The following is a 20,784-nucleotide window of genomic DNA, read 5'->3' as shown; positions in this document are numbered from 1 at the left end:
CCCGGGGCGGGGCGGCCCCGCCGATGCCGCATGCCCGGGCCCGCCGGCCCCATTGGTCCCCGCAGTCACATGCCGGGCGGCGGCGGGGCCGCCCGCTCCCTCCCTCCCTCCTTCCTCCGAGCCTCCCTCCGCCGGGCTGCGCGCAGGGAGCGGCCGCGATCCAGCATGAGCACCCTCAAGGTCTACAGCACCTCGGTGACCGGCTCCCGGGAGGTGAGCGGCGATGGGCGCGGGGCTGGGCACCGCGGGGCCCCTCTTCCCTGCCCGGGGTGGGGGTCTGCCTGCCGCGGAGCTGCGAGACCGCCCCTCACCCTCCCGGGCATCTCTCCCGGCGCCCCTTCCCCTGCTCAGGCACTGCCCCGTCCCTGCTCCCCCCATTTCGTCTCCCCGTGCTGGGTCCCCCCCACGCAGGGCCGAGCTCCATGGCCAGCCGGAGTCTGGACCGTGGCCCACAAGGAGCGGTCACTCTGCGAGTGCTGCACTGAGCGTCTCCGGCACGCCGGGTGTGCGCACACCTTTGGGCTCCTCTCCAGCCCCGCTCCCAGCTCCCGATAACCTGCCTTTCCGTCCGGCTTCCAGATCAAATCCCAACAGAGCGAAGTGACCAGAATCCTTGATGGGAAAAATATCAAATACGAGCTGGTGGATATCTCCCAGGACAACGCTCTCCGGGAGGAAATGAGGGCCAAGGCAGGCAATCCCAAAGCCATCCCGCCCCAGATCGTCAACGGAGACCACTACTGCGGGGTAAGGCTTGCGCTCTGCGCTGGGAACAGGCACCGTGAAACTTGGGTGACAGGGAATAATCCTGTCTCCTTTTTTCCTCCTACAAACGGAGTGTCAAGATGCCTTTCAAAACACACTTCTGATGAGGTGCACAGACAAAGCACCTCACGGGTTATCACGTGCTCAGAGCATAGTGGCTTGCAAAAAAATGGTGCTGGGACCATCCAAGTGAGACCTGGGTGGCCCGTGGGAGGCAGGGCTGTGTCTCGCGGGGCTGTTCCACGCAAACGACTGACGCCTGAGCTGTGAACCAGTTTGTGCTGGGTGCTCAGGGGATCCTGCGCCGCCTGACTGGAGGGGAGTCGGTGGCACGCCAGGTGCTCGGGCTGTGCGCTTCTTGCTTTGTGGGCAACCGTGTGGCTTTTCTCTGCAGGATTACGAGCTCTTTGTGGAAGCAGTGGAACAAAACACCCTGCAAGAGTTCCTGAAGCTGGCCTGAGCCCCAGATTCCCCTCCGGTCCTGGACTCTACCTGCATTCCTGAGTGCCCTCATCTCCAACCACCTTCACTTCCAGGTTGTCAGCGCTGTCCTGGCACCGTGACCTGCATCCCAGCACAGGGAAACCCATGACCAAAACTCTCATTGCAGCTGGCTACGATTCCCTCCTGCCTAACCCTGGTATCATCTCAGAGGGATCCAAAGAAAGTCTGATGCTCGCTGCGCATCGCCTTTGAAGAAAGCTGGGCCTGGCTCACAACGCAGCTTCCAGTGCCTCTGTAAACAGCAAAGCCTCTCGGGCGGTGCGAAGTGCCGCTGCCCGTCAGCCCCCCTCTCTGCAGGGGGAGCTTCTCCTTTAGAAGGGAAGGGCTTAGGGCTGCGTGTCACTTCTCACTTCTCCCGGTTGCTGTTAAAAATGTAATCCTGCTGCCTCACTTCCTTTTTCATCTCAACTGCAGAGATTATGGCAACTAAGTTGATTTTTTTGTTGGTTTGTTTTAATTCGATGCAGAAATACTGCACAAAGGTGGGGTCTGATGGCCCACCATGGAGCAGGGCTGGGAGCCTAAGGCTTGTGTCACTCGACAGGCTGCTTTGGTGGGGACGGACGGGCCCAGCGCTGGGGCCCGTGCTGCTCCGTTAGTGCCCTCCGCTCTGATGCGGCGCGAGGACTCCCCTGTGAGCATTAATGGCTCAGGGCTGCTCCAAAACAGCTGATGCTCCGGCTGTCTTATTTTTCCTTTTTTGAGTTGGCTTTTTGCAACCTGGACCAAGTGCATTTTGTTTTCCTGCCAAAAAGCAAGTTTATAACCAGTGTTGTCTTCTGAGATGCTATTAAATGTCACTGTACCTTTCAAGTTGGTATTTGTGGGTTTCTTTTAAATTGGTGCTATTTTGACTGCAGGTTAAACATCATCCTGTGTAGTGAGCTGAGTCAGTTGCACTCATCGCTGCAGCCTGACATAGAGATCTTAACTCCTTAGATCGCTGCTGCTAATCGGAGGCTCGCGGGACTTGCCAGAATATCCTACAGTTCGGTAGTGACAGTTAACCTCTCCTGTGCGTGGTAAGAACAGCAGTTTGGGGGAGGGACAACTTCAGCCAGGCACATGGGCAAAAGAGAAACCCCAGCACAAAAGCTGCCCGGGTGGGTACAGACTGGCTCACAGCTGAGTGGCTGTGGGAAAGGCTGCCCTGGAGGAGGGTGCCCTGTATTCTCCTATGCCCGTTGCAGCTGGCAAAAGGAGGAAGCTAACTCCCCGCTGCGGGGCCTGAGTCACTGGTCACAGGAGCCTGCAGAAGCGGCTGGTGTGCATGAGTGACGCTTCCTGTGCTTGAGTTGTGCCTGGCCCAGCTGCAGTCGGAGGGGCTGCGGTGGAGCTGAGCTGTTCCAGGAAGTGCTCTGGGCATCCTGTCCCCTTCCAGGGCTGTCTGCTCCTCTGGAAGTCAATGGAAGTGGAAACTGCAACTAAATAACTGCTGCTTGGAGTCTTTAATGAGGGCGGGGTGGTGGTGTGTGCTGGGCCCCTGCTAAAAGGGAACCTGCCAGAAGGTGCTGCCTTGCGCAAGTGGGAGTGTCGTCAGCTGGGAGTCAAGTGGGAACTTGTCAGAGCCAAAACAGGAAGAACGTGCTGGGAAAGGGGCCCGCAGAGCACGGCCCCAGCCCACGGGAGAGGGAGGGAGGTGTCTTACTGGGGACTCAGCAGAGAAGTGTCGAAGGGATTGTGCTCTTCTCCAGTGACACGGTGTCCTGTTGCAGCAGCGTAGCTCCTGGATGCAGCAGGCTGCTGAGGGAGGAAGGGCAGCCCAGTTCAGCGCTGTTGTGTGCTGTCGGTGCGGCTGTGGGCTGTGAGCCTCAGCCCCACTGGATCTGGGGGCTGTCCAAGGGAAGGAGCTGCTCATGTACAGGAAACCCAGTAGCAGGATCTCCTAACTGAAATGAGTCTGGCTCAGTCCCAGCATTACAGTGGCTTGAGGCCTTGTGGTTTAGCTTCACCAGTGAACATTAACTGAGCCTGCTTCTCTCCTGGTGTAAGTGCAGTTGAAATCTCTGGGGAGCAGCTGTGTGGAAAACAGACTGACCCTGGCTGTTTGTCTGTCCTGCCCAGACACGATTGCTGCTAGAGAATCCCTGAGCCCAGCTAAGTAACTGCCTGGTACCAGTATAAAGCTGGCAGCTGTCCCTGAGCAGAGATCAGCCTATGTAACCTTAAACAGAGGGGAGCAGCCACATCTCTGGTTTGAGCTCCACCTGACAGAAATGCCCAGGGTGTTAGGAGCCCACCTGTCTCGGGGAAAAATACCTGCCTGCAAGGCAGCAGGGCTGGGCCTGGCACGCGGCACCTCTGCTGAAGGGAGAGGCCAAACTGGTGCCTCAGAGCTCTTCTCGCTGTCCCAGGTAACAGTACTATGAAACGAAATCTAGAAGACAACCCTCTCCTCTATTCCCAGCTCAGGGGAGGCTTATAATTTATCTAACTGCAAGGCAACTCCTTCCTCTTGCAGAGACCAGCCCAGTCCTGACAGGAGGAGCAGCTGGAATGGCAACCTTCTTGCTAGAAGCTGTTGAGCTGTTTGCAGCCCTGTCCCGCCTTCTTGGAAGGGGTCTTTTCCCGCAGCAGCAAGGAGGCATTAGGGATCAGGCCACAGTCCTGCAGGCTCTGGGAGTTGTCCGCGTACACCCTCTGGGGAAAGGTACTGATGATCTCATACGACTCGGAGTCTCCGCCCCTAGGAAAGAACAGCACAATTTTTCCTCTGCACAGGATCCCCCAAGGTTTTGCTCCGATGCTCTAGCTAATCCAGCTGCAGTTATGTAAGAGCAGAGGGAGAGACTGTTTTATAAGCACAGGCCAAGCAGAAAAAGGGCTTCTCGTCCTAACTGCGAACAATGAGGCACAGAGCAGCTGTTTCAGCTGGCACAGCTGCAGCAGGGAAGGACACTCTTACATCCCAACAGTGATGAGCTCATCATGGGCCTCAAACTGAGGCCATGGCTACAGGCCACAACAGGAGTGGGGCAAGGGGGAGAGCAAATGGGTCCCCTCAGATGCCTAGAACTGCTCTCAAAAGGAGTTGAGAGTCCCTTGGGCAGCACTGAGTGCATTGGGAGATAGTTGGCTGAGCCAAGGACGGTTTGACCCACAGCTGATCTGTCACCCAAGTTGAAGGCTGCAGCTTAGCCCCCAGGCTGTGCAAACACCTTGGGGAACAGCAGCAATAGTCAGGTGAGTGCTGCTGAGCAGCTGGAAGGAAGTGCTGGAAGGCAGTGGTGGACCCAGGTGAGACGGGAATTTTGAGAGGACAAGAAAGATCTATCTCTGCTGATATGTCAATTTTTTGGCAGAGGTGGGATGTTAAATGCTCTGAACTAAGAGTCTGACCCTGACAACATTTCCTAGAGAGCACCTCTGGTATTAAGAGGAGCCAAAGGAGCAGAGGGTGCCTGGCACCTCCTGGCATCTGGGACTGTAACCCTAAGCCCTGCTCAGCTCATGTTGATCTGCTTGAAACACAGCTCCAGGGCCTGGAACAGCAGCTGCGTCACCTTCCCTGGGGCTTGACAAACGGGTAGAGCAGAGAGGGGAGGAAGTTCTAGGCCTACCTGGTGTGGGCGAGGTGTTGGCGCAGGTCCCCTATGGTTTCTGTGAAGAGCATCTTTACGATGTATGTCTGCTCCCCGGTCTCGGACTTGATCCGAAGAGTGCAGATATTTGGGGCAGGAGGCTTGGCCTCTTCAGCTGTCTTCACCCTGGAGGTCAGAAAACCTTGTTAGCTGAGGAGCAAGGACTCCGCCACCAGCAGATCGCAAGCTTTATGCAATGGGTGGGGTTGGACGGATTCTGACGTGCCAGGGCAATTCGAATAAATGGGGAGAAGTTTAAACAGGGTCAGCACAGCCCTGTCTCACTGCAGACCGACCCACAGACCAAGCTGCTACTTTGCTTTCACTGCTCGAAAGTGTTTTGCAAAGAAGGTTGCTGACCTTTTTTTGCTTTTTTATTTTAGATCAGGGCTGTTTGGTAAGTACTTTGCTCTACTTTTTTGATTAAAATTAATCTGCTTGGGGTTTTTTTCATTAGCTATTTGGGTCCTATCTTGCCCAGAAGACTCTGAGTGGAAAAGTGCTGTTAGTGTGACCTTCTGCTTGCTCATCAGTTTCCTGGAGGGATTCTCCTATTTAGCACGATGACAAACAGCCAAATGGCTTCTTAGATGGCTTCAAACTCTTAGCCTTGGCTTGCTGTTGTGAAAAATCTTATTTAAGCTATAAGTAATATTTTGAATAACAGAACTCTTTGTTAAAGATGTAAATGATGGCAGGCTCACCATAAAAAATTCAGCGGTCTTCCCCCAAAAACCCAATTTGGTCTGCTTTTTATTTCTAAGGTGGAAGATAAAAGGAGCAAAAAGAAGCAAGTCTGTTTACTCCCTCAGCTCAACCCCCTAAAAAACCTTGCAGTAACGAAACAGGAGGAGGTCAAGAGCCCGATGTGGTAGAGCTGGAGGGGCCGTGCCTGTACCTCTTTAGGGCATCCAGCCTCGGGGTCTCCACTTGGATCACTTCACTGCTCTGCGCCCCATCAGAGCCCTGAAAGCAAACAGGTGAGTGTCCACCACTGCCAGCTCTGCACAGAGACAAAGCAGTGCCAAAAATGCCCAGGAGTGGGTTACAAGGTGCCCCATGTCCTCTAGTGGAGGCTCTTTGGGGAGGAGGAGGCTATGCAGGGCTGAGTGAGGCCCAAGGATGAGGTGCCTGGTGCTGCACAGGGTGCTGAGCCCCGGGAGCCGCAGCCAGGCTCACGTTGTGGACCTGCTCAGGGCCTGCTTGTACCTGCAGCGTTGCTCTGATTGAGTCTCGGACATCGATCACTTGTCCTCCACGGATCAAGGACTTGGGGAGTTTGTTCAGAAACTGCTCCAGTGAGAGTCTGGGACCTGCCAGGGCAGAGGGGAAATGTGTCCATGTGACACTTTTTTGACAATTTTCCATCAGAATATGGTGATTTGGTGAAACGAGACTAGAATAGCCAACAGGGAGAGCTCTAACCTACTCTAGCTATGCTGAGACTGGTTCTTCTTGGTCTCCACTGTTGAAGCTGTCCCATTTTCTGGCCCACTGAATGTTTCATTGTCAACATAAGCAGTCTGTTTATTACAGTACATAGCCAGGACGGGCAACTGGCAGGGACCTAGTTAGTTTCACCAGTTTTCCCCATTTAGAGCAGGACTATGGCAATTCTTACAAACTTGGAAAACTTTTCATCTTGTGAGGGTGTATTTGTAGGTGTCAGTTCCTTTCTGTGTGGTGTCACTGAGCAATTATTTTTTACCACTTAGCTAAAAGAAACATTTAGTGCAGCTTCCATTCGTGAATGTCCTTGAGATCAATAAGCGAGTAGTATAGTGTTTATATATATAGGGTGATGACATTGTTGCTGATGACTAATGCAACTGTGCAGATTATATGGTTATACATGCACAAAACTAATACTATTTTCTGTCTATATGACTGAATGCATTTGGCTTTCCAAACAATGACAGTATCTGACAGGCACTGCTTAAGCAGACTCCTGGAGTCTAGAAGCAAAATGAGAAATCTGTGGCCTGACCTTATATACCGTATCCTCTCATGAAAGTTTGGAGAGGAACCACGCTGGTTTTGGAAGGGTTAAGAGGGGTCTGCTTACAGATGTCTGCCTTTACAGATGGAACTCGTACAGGAACCGAAGGGGTGTTTGCAAGCCACCCTCCCCCACATCTGCCTGGTTCCCTCAACATCCTTGGATGCTGTTGGTGTGGGTGAAGCTAGAAGGAGCTGGGTCTTTCAGATTGGTGGAGGGAGGGGGGAGTGTCAAGCATGTTTTGGGAAACCTGCTGATCTTATCATCTTTTATGACTTGTCATGTCTCATTCTTTAGGAAGATGGAGTGATGAAAAGGACATCTTGTGTGCTGGTTGGCTGACAGCTCTTGAAGCAACACCGGGGCTACAAGTGGAGGCCTTTGACGCAGAAATATTGTCTTCCTGAGACCCTACACATTCATTTCTTGCTAGCTGGACCATCCTGGTAAGGTTTTGATTTTCTTTCTTGGGAGTCAGCTGTGACTTTTTCCAGGCAGGTTTAAGAATTTACCTGGGATCTCAGTGGCTTTCTGCACCTCGCTTGATTTTGAATGGCCAACCGCTTGGCCACGGCCAGGAAAGCTCCCTGGAAGACGTCTCTCCCGAAATACCACATCTCTCTTGTCAGTGACCTGTTGAATTAAGGCTCTCTGCTGTAAGCAAATCTGACTGCTGCCCCAAACCAGCTCTCACTGCATCAGAGCACAATAAAACACAGGAAGAACAACCAAGAGCTGTAAACCCCAAAGGAAACTGAGAGAGCTGGTTCCTGTGAAGCTGCTCGACCTGTCAAAACTCAATGAAATGTGTTTCCAGCTCCTACAGGCTCTCAAACAAAGTAAATTCTGGCAGCTTCCTGAAGTCCAGAACTCATCGATGGCCCATGTGGACCCCCAGAGTGGTCATTCATCCATCTCAAAAGGCACAAGAAAGTTGTCCCCTCTCTACATCAGCAAGCTGCAAGAAATGTGCTTGGGCCTGACCTTCCCTCTGTGTCTTACTTTCTGCATTTGAAAGTGCTCTCCAGGTGGAAAGTAATGTGAAAGCAGGTTGGGGGTGAAGAGGATTTACTGCCAGACTCGCACTGCAGTTAGGCTAAGCCAGTGCTGCAGGAGAAGAGATGAGAGCCGTGGGGACTGTCAGACAGCGCGCTCAAACCAAGGAAGGAAGCATGCTAGTCTGAGGCCCCAGCAGTGTGGGAGATGTGTACAAATCGGGACAGTCTTTCTGTGTGGGTTCTGTTTGTCTCTTTTATACCTGACTGTCCAAATTAGAGCTGGATGAACTCTGTGTCTATATTTACTCCAGCCTACAGTACTGTTCTGCGGCTTCTAGTCCTGGCCAGCTATGCAGGGCTTATGTGGAACCACAGACCCAACAGCCTTGCAACAGTCCTTCCTCTCCCACCTGACCTTCCAACCACCACACCTACCACCTCACCTTGGCTGAAGTAACATTTGCCTGTGCAGTTGTGGCCTGCATTCTTCATGGCAGTAGGCTAGTGCACCCCTCGGGCTGTGCCTGCTGTTTCAGATGCATTTGAAGACTTAGATTATAGTCCTCTGAGGCTCCTTCTTTGCCTGCTTTCTGCCTGAAAACATGGCTTTTTTTTTTTTTTTTTTTTTTGGTAATTTCTGAGAAATCAAGAAACAGAGCCCAAAAGGACCTCAGGTAGCCAAAGGCAATTAGATTATGGCAAAATCAACTTTTCCTACTTCCCTGTGAGACATTTTTCTGATCTGTTTTAAAAGCTTTCCCAGGGGAACTGCTTGAGAAGTTTTTTTCTCCTTTTTGTTACACAGCTGCTCAGACGCTGCATGTGCTGCTTCTCTTCTACAAAGCCTGTTACGCTCTCAGAAGTCTTGTTCCAAGCCACGATTCACCAAGGCAGAGAAACCGTTCCGTCCCAATGCACAAATACTCACTTACTTCCTGTAACAGCTCTAGCAGGTGTTGTTTCTAGCCACCTTTTTCCCAAGACACACGTGCAGGGAACTTAGCTGCTTATAAGCTGTGTTCAGAAACCTCAGACTTAGTTTGCTGTGGGGAGGATCCAGCAGACTGGTGACAGTGGAAGAAATCTGAGCACTTTTCTTAGGGAGCCAAGAGAGCAATTTCTTTCAAAAAGCTGAAGAACAGAGCTTTGCACTGCCTACCTGTAAAGGAATGCCATTGGGGTAGCGTGTCTGCAACTCTGAAGGGAAATAGCCATCCACGATATCCTGCAGGCATTGCTGAAACAAAACATAAGAGCCTCATCGCCATTCCTCAGACTTTGTGTTTGTCTCATGACTAGTATATTCTTCCTGGGCCGCTCCTGTTTGTGTTACTGCAGTGAAGAAAAGTCTGCATCGAAGACCCAGATTCCCCATCTCTAAAGGTTACTGTACAAGCAGGTAATAGTCTTTAAAGGCATCATGAGAGCATAAGGGTGAGGCTGGGAGGTCTCAATAGCTGCTCCTTTTTATGACTGGGATGAGCTCACAAGCCCTATCCTTACTGCATTCCCCTCCCTGAGACATGAGGGAGGAACGCCACAATGGCTGTAAGCTGAGTTCCCCTACAAACCTCTCCATACCTGTGTAGATGGTTCCTCGTAGGGCCGAAAGGGTCCATTGCACATGATGAGCCCGTTTTGATACAGCGTAAGAGGGAGGGATGCTGTCTGTCTCAGCCGAGCACCCCCAGGCGTCTGCTCGATTTGAGAAATGCCTTCCTCAGCCAGTGCATTCAAATCCTTCACGTTTTCCAAAATTAAGTCAAAATCAATCTGATGTTTTGAAGCAACTGCTTCACCTGTGGCAGAAGGAGCTGAGTTATGAGGGGAAGGAGAGGCCAGCTAAGCAGTTTTCACCACTGTGTGGACATATTCAAGGTGCATTTGAATCCTAATATTTTTGGGCTGTCTGTGCTGCTTCTCAGCGTTTCACCTTCCACATGTTTGTAAAACATGGTGCAACAGCACTGCTGCGGTGCTCTGCTGCCAGGTTTACATGGGTGTGTGCAAAACCACAAGGGCAGGGCAGCAGGGAAACAGGCCACTTGTTAAAAGCTGACATGAACTCCACTGTCAGCTAAAGCCACAGCTAGCTGTTCTGCAACCACATTCAGATCCTTGTGTTTGCTTATAATTTAATGAGTGTTGTCCCTTAACATGATGCTGCAAAATGCACAGAGGGAGTAACTTATTGTCTAGATTGGGCAAGTGGACCAGGCCAGACTTGCTGAGGAAATGCCAGTGTAAACACAGCTGGCTGCCTGCTCTGAGCCACCAGCAGATTTTTCTCTCAAAAGCAGCTCTCTCCCACTGGGATATTGCTAAGTAAGTTTGTTTGGGTGTATGTGGAGAGTGGCAGGGTGAAGCAGTAAAAGTGTTATGATGACATAGGAGGAGGAAACGAGAGCGGAGATGCAGGCAGAGGTGGGGCCGGGGGCCTTTGATATTTTTCCATTCTGCTTTTCAAAGATCTGGTAAAGAAAAAAAAAGCTTATGTAAGAGGAAAAAAAGTCTGATAAAAAGAAGTAAATGAACTGAAAACCATGAAAATTATTTCTGTTACTTTCCCCACCTTATCTTCTCCTGCATCTAAGAGAGGGAAGAAATAACTAGCCAGTATTTGCACGGTGTTCAGGAGGGCAGCAGTGGCTGTCGAGCCCAAGTATTATTGTTTTTCCTTTCCTATTAGCATTTCCTAGGAAGCTATTGCCAAATAGCCTTGGACCCCATACAGCACAATCGGGTCCCAATTAAACCACTCCCACGTGGCTGTTGGGAGGAAAGGCAAACAATGCTCCCTGATGGAGCCAGACAATGTGGGTAAGTCACTACAGCTACTATGTACACAGCATCTGATTCCGTTTTCCACCCATTTTACGTCATTCCTAGTAGAGCAGAATCAAGCCTCAAACATTTAGGGTACATCAGCTCTTCAGGAAACAGCTGCTCTGAGGGTATTCTTCCAAATGGTTAAGCCACCAGGTTTTCTCCTCTTTCTCCCAATGGTGTTTATAAAATATATGCATATAAAATATCAGTGTTTGGCCTGGCCCAGCTTCTGTTATATTGTTCCATGCCTCTCTCCCTGAGGGGGGCTGATGCAAAGACCCCAGTACAAGATCACAAGTTCTGATGACCTGCTTATCTTCTCTAAGAAATACTGTACCTTCTCTAAGCATACAGTGAGCTAGGACAGCTGTTTCAGCAAGGAGTACTGGTACTTTACCTGGCTTCCAGAGACTCCTTGCTGGCAGCTTTTCTTCCTCCTTGAATGATTCTAAATCTTCCAGCTGTTCACGACTCTCTCCAACCCAAATCAGACCGTAGTCATTTAGAAACCGCTGTGTAGAGAAGAGGAGAACACAAGCCAGTAGTGTAGGCCCAGAGCCTCAGAAACTAGACCTGGAAGCCTGAGTATACACAGCTGTGATTGTGCCATGCAGAAGCAGCGGTGAAAGTGAAGGTTTCTCATGGGTTATTTGGCCCTGTCAGACAGACAATCATCTCACTGACAGAGCAGAAGAAGTAGCAGACTAAAGGCAGAATGAAACTATTTTTAGTTATATAGTAGTCTCCTAAGGCTCTGGTAGCTGCAAAGACTACAGCTCTAGGAATCAAAATGATGAGCCTCAGAGGAGGCACAGACATTTGTGTATAAAAGCTACTACCACCCTGTAGCTCCCATCCAACCTGTTTTTTCTCTTCAGAGGGGTGAGATGAAGATTTGTGACCATTAAACCAGCAGCTTGATAAGAACCAAGGAACCTGGGACCGAAGGAACCTCAAGCCAAAGGTGCAGATAGCTTGGAGTAAGCAAAGCTAGAGTCTCACCTCCATCTCCCAGACCTGGGTCTGCAGCTGAAGGCACCTCAGTTCCAGTTCCTCTGCTCTGGATGAGTCAGGAGCATCTGATAGGGAAGATTGTTTTTGTCTATGCAGAGCCTTAAAGAAGAGCTGCAGATGACACATCTCATGCAGTGCAGATGCCCCAGCAGCCTGCCTGCACTGTGAAGGAACTTGAGCCCATAAGCCACAGGAACTGAACATGAGCTCTATGTGCTGTCCCTGACAATTCAACCTGCAACCTTTGAGGAAGATGTGGACAGCCTAAAAGATATTTGTCAGTGATAATGGTGAGGTATTATGCTGCAGGAAGCTGATGTGAGTGATGCTGCTAGCAGTTACACAATGAGGACTGCTTGGATTACTTGGTCTTAAGGGACCTATTCAAAAATCAGCAGGTGTCCACTGAAGCTGGATCCATAAAGCCAGGCTGAATGGTTGGAGCAATATACGATGAGGTACAAAACCCGTTTGTCATTTGACAGGCGTATTCTTGTTCTCTGCTGAGGAAATAGAGAATTCACCACAGCTTTGTGCTAATAAGGCAGCTCAGCCATTGTAGGAAATGTGTCTGGGTTCAGCTGGAGAGGGTTATTGGATTCCAGGGAACGGAGTGGGGGGCAAGAGCTGCAGAGTGACTCACCAAAAGCTGGATTCAATTTGGAGCTAGGCTGTCTTACAGGACAAGTGAACCTGGACTTCAAAGAACTGTTTGAGACTCCAAGCAGAACTTTGGTTTTGCTTAGCTGTGAGCAGCCCTGTTTTTCTAGACTGTTTAAATTCTACATTGTTTATTGTTCTTTTCTCCGACTGCTATCAGGTGCCTGCGTGGTTGTTCTGTGCTCATGGAAACTTAGTAACCCATAGAAAATGGGTCAGGAAATAATGCATTGCGCTGCACCAGAAAAGCAGAGTAACAGATGCACGTTTGAAGTGAGGATCTGCCTTGGTAAACGGCAGCGTGTGTGTGTAACTGATTTAAGGCAAGGGCAGGTCAGAAGTCCTAGGGAAGGTCTCCTGGTACTGCAAGAGAGCAGATTTGGAGCTCTGTGGCTCTCCCACAGGTAGGAGTAGGGTGCCAAGGGCAGAGCAATTTTTACCTTCTCCTTTCTGAAGGGTCTTCATCTTCCCCTCAAGTTCAGCAATCTTCCTGTCCTTCAGGACCAGAACAAATAATGAACATGTTTAGCTCCTCTACTTTCAGTACCTTAAAGTACAGTCTGCACAACTGGTCCTGGCTGAGTGAGTCAGTGGTGCGCATACTCTCACAACACTCAGAGGTGGCTTAGAAAGGCTGTCATCTCCTCAGAAATACCTTAATTAGACTCAAATGAGGGGTGGGATATAATTACACTGCTCCAAGAATAGATAAGGGACATGCTGACCCATCTACCCCCTCCTTGTCCATGTGTGCAAGAGCTGTAGCATATATGGGCTCATGCCCTTACACTCCCTGCTCAGGCACAGTTCATAGTCTGACCTGCAGTAAGTGAGAAATCTAGAAACTGAACCATCATCTCTGTAGTCCTAACTTTAAAAAACACTATTTATCCTAAGCTTCAGTTAGGTGGAGAGGCCTGTTGTGGGATGACCTTGTCATCTGAGCAGCTGCTGTTTCAGAAAGCAAAAGGAAGAAAAGTCTGAAGCCAAACAGCTAATGATATTAGGGAATGAGCGCTGAGATTCATTTCTTAAAGCCATAACAGGGACTGTCATGTACCCCACCCCAAGGACAGATAATGATGCTCTGTTGCTTTGCAATGGGTCGTTTCTGTAGTTAACAGAGCAGACTACAGATTAACTTGTTTTTGCCAAAACTAGGTCTGAGTAGGTATATTGCTACTGTGGCTTGAACTGTTAAAGTAGGGCACAGAATAGGCCCTGTAAGGGCCAGGATTTTTACCTTCAGTTGGATTTCCTGTGCTTGTTTCTTTACTTTTTGTTCCAACAGAGCAATTTTTTGCGTCATAGAGGACATGAGCTGCATGTCAGTGGGAGTTGCACCTGAAAGCACAAATACAGTATGTTATCTCTAAAACGGCAATCAGTATCGCAGGCTTGTTTTCACTATAGAGCATCTTATGCTCAATGTGTTGCAGTATTTTCTGAGCGGAAGACCCCACACAAGAATTTGTGTTCTGCCACAGCAGGTAGGGGAAGGGGTCCTGTGTGGGTACTGTGTATAAATCCCTTGGCTCCTGACTGGTAAGGAGATGGCTGTGTCACCAACAGACGCTGTGCAAGATACTGCTGTACGTAAGAGGAGGACCACCTAAACCAGCCCTGGCCTGGGGTGTTGAGGCCACCCACTGTCACTGAGAAACTATGCTGGCTTGGCTTCCCCTAATCTTTGAGCGATATTACCCTGCATATTCTTTTTCAGCATTGTCCCTGTTGAGCAAGAAGGTAGACTGCCTTGCACTGGATTCTTTGTCCTAGGAGATAGGCTGTCATCTTCTGAGAAGAGATGCAAAAAGCATGACAGAAAGAAAACAGGTCAGCATTTTGGATACAACTTCACTGATATCAGATAAAGAACACGTAGGGGTTATGAGGAAAACAGAGGGCGGGGGAAAATAGAGAGGCCCAGTCCACTCCCTCTCAGAATAACCCAACTCTCAAAATAACAGGTGGATGAGGGCGCTCATTTTACAGGACAGGACCCAAGGAAAGGGACAATATAAGCAGTTGGGAAGAGTGAGTACAAAATAAGGCTGCCAAAAAGAGACAATGATGCTAGTTTAGAGCATCCTGCATTGCACAGTGAGGAAGACCAGTGGTAAGTTTGAGCTGTTTTAACAAAACAGTGTAACAGTCTGAGACTAACTCTTATGGATCTCACAGAAGCAGCAAATTTCATCAAGAGGGGAAAGAGAGTTTTTGCTTTAAGATCAAGAAATAGGAAGGATATGGCTTAAAATGGAACTGTAAAACTAGATGAAGCTAGATGAAGTGTCCTAGGGCTTGCTGAGGATGTGGAAACCATTTGTAACTTATCTGATTTTGGACACATGTCAGAGAGAGAAAAATAGAGGACAGGAAGAGAACTACAGTTACCAACATGTGCAAAACACGTAGGATGGTAAGAAAAGCCTTACCAGTGGAAGCAATGTCCTTAGATAGCTCTGTCCTTTTTCTAAAAATAAGAGAGAATGTACAAAAACAAGGGGCAGATTAATTAACTGTTGGGGGATTTGCTTGATGGGAAAATTTTCAAAATGTAATTACAGACCGTCCAAAAAGGCCCAAACTGTACATTTTCTCATTAGCCCATCTTCCCAGTCCATGTTGCCTGCTGGGTGGGTTCATACACAAACAACTAAATCTGTGCCTTGTAGCAGCAGTTAAAATCCTCGAGTTGCAATATGTGTTAACTGTCTGAGATCAGAAAAAGGTGGACATGATATACCTGTGCTATGCAGCCAGCATTAACTGCCTCAGTATAGGAAAAGGTGAAAGTGATATCACTTGCAATATCATTGTAGTTGCATTAAGCAACACTCACCTGCTTAAGACCAGAAGAAGGCAAACATGATATGGGCGTGTGCTAGACATGACTGTCCAATATTCCTGGTACCAGCTGGGGACCAGTGTGAGCCAGAAGGCAACAGAATTAGAAATTTGGGGAACTTTACTTTAGCCAGTATTGTTGCTGAGACTGTTACTGTTAGGCATAGTACTAAACTGCAGTGCCCCTTTCTGCAAAACCAAAATGAATTCCAGCTAAGAATAAATACCTCTATATTGATTGAGTTCATGGAAAGATGCTGGCAATCAACTTTTTGAAGGATCATAGACAAAAAGGGACTGTAATGGCCATAATTTATATTGTACAGTACAGCAGGTGGGGTGACAGTCTGCTGGTCTCATCATTATTATCACTGGTTCTTTGATTATAGCACTATACCAGCTGGTATCAAATAAGCTAAAACAACAAGACTCAAGAATGAAGGAGAAGTGTGAATCTGATTTACCTTGGAGTGCACAGCTGCAGCAGGACTTTAGGATGCTTTCCATGGGAGGGAAGAGAAGTCACGATTTAAACGTTAGACAGCCTCAGACTTTGGAGAACAGAGACAACGTTACATTCCCGAGACGTGCGAGGGATGGAGGGTGCCGTGCCAGGGGAGGCAGAACCGAGGGAGCAGGTATGGCTCGGCGCAGCTGGCTGCCGCCCGGCCGTGAGGGTCCCTTGGGGCGGCTCAGAGGGCATCCTTTCATCGTGCCCGAAGCCGGGAGCCAGTCACAGCCCCCAGGCCCAGTGGGGCCAGGACCAGGGATGTGGGTGTGTGTTAAGGGGGGGGTTGTGTCCATGGCGGGTACCCCTGTGTGCGTGTTATGGGGGGGGATCACTGTGGGTGTGTTATAAGGGGGGTCCCCTCTGTGTATGAAGGGGGATCAAACCGTGTGTGTGTTACCGTACTGTGTGTGGGGGGGGACCCCACACTGTGTATGGGGAGCCCCACACCGTGTGTGGGGGGGAGGCACACCGTGCCCCCCCGCCCCTTCGCGCAGCACTCACCCGCCACTCGCAGGCACGGCGACGCCATCTTGTTTACACGCCGTTGCCGCGGCGACGCGAGCCGCTGCGATTGGCTAGCCCCGGCCACGTGGTGGCCCGAGGCCGCCTGAGGACTACATGTCCCAGCATGCACCGCTCCACCCCCCCCCCTCCCCCCGGGCTCGGTGGCGGCTGGGAAGCGCGACCGTTAGGAAATGGCCGTTGGGTCCCCGCGAGGGGCCGGGGCGCTGCCCGAGCTCCCTCAGGCCGGCTGGGCCCCAGAGGCTGCCTTTTCATCTCTCTGCCCCCCACATCACCCCCTGGAGCGGTGTTTTCCAACCGCTTTTCATTTAAGGGCGCTTTAAACGTTTCCCAGGGTGGGAGCGGCTGCAGCGCGCAGCTTTGCTGCTCCGCTCTCCGGGGCACTCGGCCTCGTCGGCTTGAGAGGAGCCGAGTGCGTCCACTTTAGCACCTCTTATGGCACGTTAGCCCTCTGCAAGAGACACTTGTTTTGACACTTCTGCGAGCTGCAAAGATGAACTGAATGAGGTGAAGCTCGGCTGCCGCTTTCGGAAGAGCCCTCAGGCCTCGGCTCTGCAGAGGCTGGCAGTGGGCTCTGCGACGCGAAGCGCTTCACAAAAACAAAACCAACAGGTGTCCTTCATGCCCGCGCGTGGCACGTTTCAGTAGATTTACTTATTTCAAACTATCTTAAAAAGAACTTTGTCAGATCCCTTCTGTTTCCTGTCGTGTGGGTGAAGGAGCTCGGAGGTCCGTTGCGGGGAAGCAGCTGCCTGGGGCTTGGCAAGGAGGTGTCAGCCCTATCTCCTGGCCGTGTTTCCCTATCGCGTTCTGGATGTGCCACCCTCGGGGCAATAGTGGCGCCTCGGCTGAGCGCCAGCAGTGTGCGAGGTGATAAATCCAAGCTAGAGCAGGCGCCACGTAAGTATTTTGTAGATGTTTTAATTAGAGATAAGGTCGAACAAGGCCTGGATGAGACGACCCAGTCATGCAGGCTTGTCACCTCCATTGGAGCTGGCAGCCTGGGTCCCTCTTTTGTCCCGAGTTGCAGGGAAAGAGGCTCATGACAAGGGCAGGGCAGGGCCCTCACGGAAATGCTGGCTGATTTGCAAACCTTCCCCGTGAGCCGTGACCTTTTTTTTTCACCTGTAACCACTATTAGCCCAACATGGGCACGAGGGACAGGCCCGCGAGCCCCCCAGCAAGAAGCAGCCTGTGGGGATTCGTGCTGCAGGCGCAGCGGCGGCGTTACGTGATGCGGCAAAGGCAGGGTGCCGGGCTCGCAGCGCTTGCCTGGCTCCGCTGCCCCGGGGCCTCCTGCTCTGGGCTCCCGCATGCCAAACGCCTGCAGACAAAATGACGGCAGCCTCCGGGATGTGGGGAGGGAGGGAGGCCGCACTGGGAACGGGCTGGGAAGCAGAAGCTGGTCTTGTGCTGGGCGATGGAGACTGAGAGCTCTGAAGACAGACCCAAAGGGTCTCCGGCACAGCTCTGCAGCCCCCGGCATCCCCCTGCAGCCCCTTGCGCCGTTCCCTTGGCTTAGCCGGGGGAAATCGCCCCAGCGGGGTGAGAGCTGGTGGGCGCCGCTGCGGGACGTGGTCCCCGGGTTCGGGTCTGGAGGCGCACTGGCATGGGTGGGAGCGAGGGCGGAGGGCTGGCAGGCGTGCTCGGCGGTGACAGCGCGGGACAGGAAGGGCGGTGTGATTGGTGAGATGAAGCTGCGCTCCTGTGCTTGAAGCCTTGACTGCAATTGCCACAAGCAGATAAGAAGGCATCGCAGCACGCTGTGCGCCTGGGACGCCGAGCCCCAACGATGCAGCCCTTCCAGCGTGCCCACCTGCTCCTCCTGCTCGCTCTGCTCACCCTCTGCTTGGTAAGAGAAATCCACAGCTTGGGGAAGCCCAGGGACCCCCAAAAGCTGTGGAGGGCCAGCCAGATCAATCCCTCGGCTGCACCAGCAGTCAGGGGACTGCCAGGTTCAGTGAGTGGGAGAATTTCTGCCCACAGCCAGAAAGCAGAGCATCTTACTTGCTATTTGACTTTAACCCTGGCTGTCTTATAAGAAGCTTTGCACTGTGATCTGTAAGGTTTAAGTAGTTCTGTAAGTTTTTTTTTAAAAGCTTTTTTTATTTGCCAGTAGTACGGATATCTGTAAACTCCATGCTTCCCAGCTCACTACCCCATGTTGCAGCCTCTCTGGCCTGTGCAAGGTGTGGGGATGCCTGCGGGGGCTGTGTGCTTCTTCCTGCCTCTCTGTGCTGAAGGTTATTTTTCTTTCCCTGCTGGGAGGCTTGATGATGGCTTGATTTGAACTCGCCCCCAGCACTGCGCTGGTCGCGGTCAGGTCTCTCCTCGGTGAGGACCGTTTTGTGAGTTGGTTACGTTTGTGTCTGCGTTTTCAGGGAGGGTGACACTATTCAGAGCAGCTCCTGCGACTATTTTTCTACAGCTTGTTGCCAGATCATTTGGGGCTTGTGTCAGTCACAGACACGACAGGCGACATGACCTGTTGCAGGCTCTACTGGATGCATTTACATGTCGGGAGTCTGTCTCTGCCTCTAGGCAAACCCGCCAGCTGCAGCCAAAAACGCTTGTAGTGAAAGTGCCCGTGAGCGGGTGGAGCAGCACGCAGGGACCCCATCGTCGTCCCCCGCCCAGCCCCAAGGAACTCAGCGGGCCGAGGAGCAGTGCAAACAAGCGCAGGTGCACAGGCAGATTTGGCGTCCCACTTCCAGCAGACGAGGCAGCGCTTGTCGCCGTGGTGCCCCATTCAGAGGTGTAACTCACTGCTGCCTTCGTCAAAATCTCATTAATCCCCGGGAAGGACCAAACACCTAGAGAAGAGGCATAGCTAGGGCAGGAGGAATTCAAGTAAATGCTTCATTTGGAAGGAGAGGTCTTTAGAGAGGGGAGGAAGCTGCCCTGAAATTACCATCCAGGCTATCTTGTTTCATGTTTCGATGACTGCAATGCTTGTGGCAACCGTTGGGTCCCTCTGGAGGGGCCCCAACCACTTCCCTGTGAGTGTGGAGAGCTGCTCCAACCGCCGCTGCCCCACGGTGCCTCGAGGAAGGGGGGCTGCCTCTCCTCCTTCCTTTCTTCTCCAGTGCAAGGGGGTTACCAGCCCTGCGTCTCCCACATCCTCTGTTGTGGGGTTCGCAAGCCCCCACATCCCCCTCTGCTTCCTCAGAGCAGTCCGGAGGGGCGGAGACATCTGCTTTCCTTCTGCCTCCCACGATTTCTACGGGCACCAGGCTAGAAACAGGGGAACAACACGAGGAGAGAGCTTGTTTCGCATCCTCCTCTGAGAAAATCCAGAAGCAGCTGCTGATTTTCCTTATGACGATTTTCCTTATGACGCAAAGGAGAAACAGCCAGGGGAGGGAAGATGCCTCATCTCCCGCGGGGAAGGGGGGAGCATCAGCACAGGGACGCCCTCAAGCTCCTTTGGGCAGTTGTTTCTGCCTGATTTCCTCGTCAGCGCACCTGCGGAGAGGCTGGGCAGGGGCAAGAAGCCGTTCTGGAGCTGGTGTGGTTTGTGCACCCTGCCCCAGTGTCTTGGCAGGAGCTGTAGATATGTCACAGCAGGGTCAGACCCTCCTCGGGGCCCGCGTGATGCTGGGCCAAGTCCCTGTCCCCAAAGAGGGGCTGCTGTCATGGCATAAAGCCCCTGGGTTGAGTAGAGGCCAGGTGAGAGGTCCTGGGGGGTTTCCGCCCCACGCTGGCGCCCAGCCCGGCTTTGAGCAGCGCCCGACTCTCCTGTTTGCTCTTCCAGCCCCTCACCTGGGTGGTCGCGACTACAGAGCCCACAACCACCTCCCACGGCGAACCCATCAGCCTGGCCACCTCATGCTGCGGCCCAGCCTTCACCTCCCTCGCGCTGGGCCTGGCCGCGGCTTTCCTCCTCCGGCTGTGCTGAGTCTCGGGGCTGACGGCACCCAGGCGCCCTGGCCCCGCGGAGACACTCCCAGGACGGCGGCCCTGGGCCCTCCTTGGACACTTGCAGCAAGGACCGGCCAGCATGACGCCATCGCTCCCGCCTGCAAGTCCCTCTCCCCGGCCAGCCGGCTGCTCCATGCTCACTCCCCGGGCCCCAAGCGGCCCCTCCAGCCCCCCGTGCCGCGCTCCGGCTCCCCTGCGCCAGGGTGACGATGCCAGCCGAAGGCAGCCGTGCCGGCGGGACGGACCCGTGACGCTTCGCAACGTGACGGCGAAGGTGCCCCGGCTCGGCACACTCCTGGCTCGGGAGCAGGCGTGCTGCCGAGGCTTTGAGAAATAAAACACTGGCATAGCGGCTGCGGTCTGCCTCGTCTCTGCCGGGGATGCTCAACTCAACGCGGGCGACGAGAAACGCCCACGCGGTTCCGACGAGGCCGGGGCGCTGCCATGCCGGGGCGAGGCGAGGGCGGCCGGGGCGGGCACATCCCCTCGCGTCACCGGTTGTGGGGTGGGTCCCGACCCAGGCGAGCGAAGCCGACACCCGCCGGTGCTCGAGGGGTCCCGCGGTGCCTAAGGCTGCGCAACCGGGCGGGGGGTTCCTGCCGGGGGGTGTCCGGTGCCGTCCCCGCCGCA

At 52.4% G+C, this 20,784-nt stretch overlaps 2 protein-coding genes and 1 long non-coding RNA gene across 5 annotated transcripts; 2 read left to right on the top strand and 1 right to left on the bottom strand.

The window, feature by feature from the left end:
- Window positions 1-63: 63 nt before the first annotated feature.
- On the top strand, window positions 64-2,082 carry SH3BGRL3 (SH3 domain binding glutamate rich protein like 3). The gene is made up of 3 exons (XM_026098252.2): window positions 64-213; window positions 580-747; window positions 1,160-2,082. Exons 1-3 carry the CDS (start codon window positions 70-72, stop codon window positions 1,223-1,225), a joined length of 378 nt encoding a protein of 125 aa, XP_025954037.2. The 5' UTR covers window positions 64-69; the 3' UTR covers window positions 1,226-2,082.
- A 940-nt stretch (window positions 2,083-3,022) lies between these two features.
- UBXN11 (UBX domain protein 11) lies at window positions 3,023-14,822 on the bottom strand. Its single transcript, XM_026098073.2, is given in 14 exon segments — window positions 3,023-3,837; window positions 3,840-3,955; window positions 4,830-4,976; window positions 5,749-5,816; window positions 6,060-6,163; window positions 7,362-7,482; window positions 9,007-9,084; window positions 9,429-9,646; window positions 11,074-11,188; window positions 11,679-11,755; window positions 12,791-12,845; window positions 13,594-13,694; window positions 14,055-14,147; window positions 14,789-14,822. Coding segments are annotated over 13 exon segments (1,371 nt in total). The 5' UTR covers window positions 14,077-14,147; window positions 14,789-14,822; the 3' UTR covers window positions 3,023-3,688.
- A 1,550-nt stretch (window positions 14,823-16,372) lies between these two features.
- LOC112982030 (uncharacterized) lies at window positions 16,373-20,506 on the top strand. 3 transcript variants are annotated; one of them, XR_010392676.1, is made up of 3 exons: window positions 16,373-17,133; window positions 17,976-18,085; window positions 19,988-20,506. It is a non-coding gene; the product is annotated as an uncharacterized LOC112982030 (long non-coding RNA). The 3 variants fall into 3 exon arrangements; XR_010392677.1 differs by having other exon boundaries at window positions 17,951-18,085; XR_010392675.1 differs by lacking the exon at window positions 16,373-17,133 and having other exon boundaries at window positions 17,146-18,085.
- Window positions 20,507-20,784: the final 278 nt, after the last annotated feature.

The sequence above is a fragment of the Dromaius novaehollandiae genome, chromosome 23, assembly GCF_036370855.1.
Source record: "Dromaius novaehollandiae isolate bDroNov1 chromosome 23, bDroNov1.hap1, whole genome shotgun sequence".
Classification (NCBI taxonomy): domain Eukaryota; kingdom Metazoa; phylum Chordata; class Aves; order Casuariiformes; family Dromaiidae; genus Dromaius; species Dromaius novaehollandiae.
Note: the sequence above shows the minus strand (reverse complement) of the source record. Positions and strands in the feature narration are given on the sequence as shown.